The 2,530-nt window shown below is 42.5% G+C and overlaps 1 protein-coding gene across 1 annotated transcript in view; it reads left to right on the forward strand.

The window, feature by feature from the left end:
* doc2a (double C2-like domains, alpha) overlaps nucleotides 1–2,310 on the forward strand; it is a gene marked incomplete at both ends in the record, with an annotated part of 7,050 nt that extends 4,740 nt beyond the window's left edge. The window contains 4 exons of the mRNA XM_083896454.1: nucleotides 105–310; nucleotides 1,005–1,086; nucleotides 1,289–1,385; nucleotides 2,171–2,310. Of these exons, the coding sequence (XP_083752580.1) occupies nucleotides 105–310; nucleotides 1,005–1,086; nucleotides 1,289–1,385; nucleotides 2,171–2,310 (525 nt within the window). The remainder of the gene's footprint in view (nucleotides 1–104; nucleotides 311–1,004; nucleotides 1,087–1,288; nucleotides 1,386–2,170) is intronic.
* Nucleotides 2,311–2,530: the final 220 nt, after the last annotated feature.

A 2,530-nucleotide genomic window follows, 5' to 3' on the forward strand; every position in this document is an offset into this window, starting at 1 on the left:
ATATATATATATATATATATGTATATATACACATATATATATGTATATATATATGGACATATATAAGGACACAAGACCATGTCCTCATGTCCTCGTGTCCTCAGTGGGAGAATGAGCAGTTGCACAGCCTGGAGGAAAGGGGGCGCCTCCTCCTCTCGCTGCAGTTTCTGCCGCCGCTGACTTTGGACGCTAAAGAAGAAGAAGAAGGAGGAGGAGGAGGAGGAGGAGGAGGTCTCTGCGTGGGCGTGAAGCGCTGCGCTCACCTGGCGGCCATGGACGTCAACGGATTCTCTGACCCTTACGTCAAAATGTAAGAAAGACTCATGGATGTATAATATGAACTGGACAGAGCTCCGCCCCCTCTGCCTTGAAGACAATTTCTACATGGTGGCCACTGTGGGTACTGCAACAGAAAACCCCATAAAAGCCCAAAAGCCCAAAAGTCATTTTCCCATTGACCTCAATAGTAAAAGTGTCCACAGGACACAGGCTTTTATAGATCTGTATATAATAGACACTACTGCACATGCTCTATGGGCCTAACCATGGCCCCATAACACGCTAATAAACCAGGAAGTCACAAACTGTTTAGCATAATGAGCTGAGTGAGCAGCTTCATAGGAACAGAAGCAAAGGGGGCGGAGCTCTATCCAGTTCATATAAGGGGGCGGAGCTCTATCCAGTTCATATAAGGGGGCGGAGCTCTATCCAGTTCACATAAGGGGGCGGAGCTCTATCCAGTTCATATAAGGGGGCGGAGCTCTATCCAGTTCACATAAGGGGGCGGAGCTCTATCCAGTTCACATAAGGGGGCGGAGCTCTATCCAGTTCACATAAGGGGGCGGAGCTCTATCCAGTTCACATAAGGGGGCGGAGCTCTATCCAGTTCATATAAGGGGGCGGAGCTCTATCCAGTTCATATAATACATCCATGGAAAGACTCCATGGATGTATTATAATAACATATTATATAATAATAATAATATCTGTCTTTATCTTCACAGATATTTGAAACCTGACGTTCAGAAAAAATCCAAGCACAAAACGTCAGTGATGAAAAAAACCCTGAACCCTGAATTTAACGAGGTAAGAAAAACAAACTTTTATAATTAAAGTTCATGTTAATTCAATTAATGTTTTGGGAGCAAAGAGTGTTTTCATGCAGCAGTAATCAGACTATGAGTCACGATCCACATGTTAGTCTGACTAAAATCAGACTTTTAACGTGTGTGTGTGTGTGTGTGTGTGTGTGTGTGTGTGTGTGTGTGTGTGTGTGTGTGTGTTGCAGGAGTTCTTCTATGAGATTTCTGTGTCAGAACTTGTCAACAAGACCCTGGAGGTGACGGTGTGGGACTACGACTTAGGACGCTCCAACGACTTCATCGGTAAAATACAACATTGTGTGTGTGTGTATAATGTGTGTGTATATAATATTTTATAATAAAACTAATGTAAATAAACCCAGAAATGAACCAGGAAATAGATGTGAAGATCAGACTAAAGAGAAAACACCTATTTTCACATGTGAGGACAACACTAATGAATGAATGAATGCATGAATTAATGAATGAATGAATAAAGAGCTGGTGTGTGTGTGAATATGAATGACGGCGCCACCTGCTGCTCATCAGTGCTGAAGATGTTCTGCGACAGAATCGCTGCATATTTAACACGTTCTTCTCGTCTTGATTGTTTTCACAAATCCTCATGAAATATGAACGCGATACAAACAAATAAAACGTCTGCTGTGAATATAAAACACTCTGTCTTTGTCTCACCGTGAGACAGACTTTTGAAACACTCACTCTCCCACACCAAAGTCCAGAGAGAAAATCAGGGATTTTATCCGTCAGAGACTCAGGAGCTGAAGTCAAAACTGGTTAAAAACCCTGTTTCAAACCTGCTACAACTGGACAGAAACATGTGTGAACTGAGCCTGAAAGATTCAGCCTGGTGAAGAAAACCATTGTGACACAAACAATCAGATTAAAGATCTATTTACATGAGTCAACGTGGTCAAAAAGAAGGTTTAAACAGAATCATCAAAACTAAACATAAACGTAAGAAAAAACCTCTTTACAAACTGTGTTTAAACCTGTGTCTGAACTCACTGACAACAACAACAACAACAACAACAACAGAGAGGTCATGTGTTTGTGTTTGTGTGCAGGTGGAGTGTGTCTGAGCGCTCACTCACAGGGAGACGCTCTGCGTCACTGGACCGACTGTGTGAAGAACACGGGCGTCAGGGTGGACAGGTGGCACGTCCTGACCAATGAGCTGCCTCAGAGCCACGGCGGCCATGACTGAGACGCCGTCACACACACACACATGCACACACACACAGACACACAGACACACGCACGCGCACACACACACGTTCTCAGATTTCTCTTCTTTCTTTTTACTCACCGTTATTTTCACAATCAAATGTTTGTCAAACGTCGTTAAAACTAATTTAAATGGAAAAAACACAGGTTAACAATTATTATAATTGTTATTATTATTAATAATTAACCTGAGTCAAAGT

This window comes from Microchirus variegatus, assembly GCF_963457635.1.
Source record: "Microchirus variegatus genome assembly, chromosome: 10".
NCBI classification, from domain to species: domain Eukaryota; kingdom Metazoa; phylum Chordata; class Actinopteri; order Pleuronectiformes; family Soleidae; genus Microchirus; species Microchirus variegatus.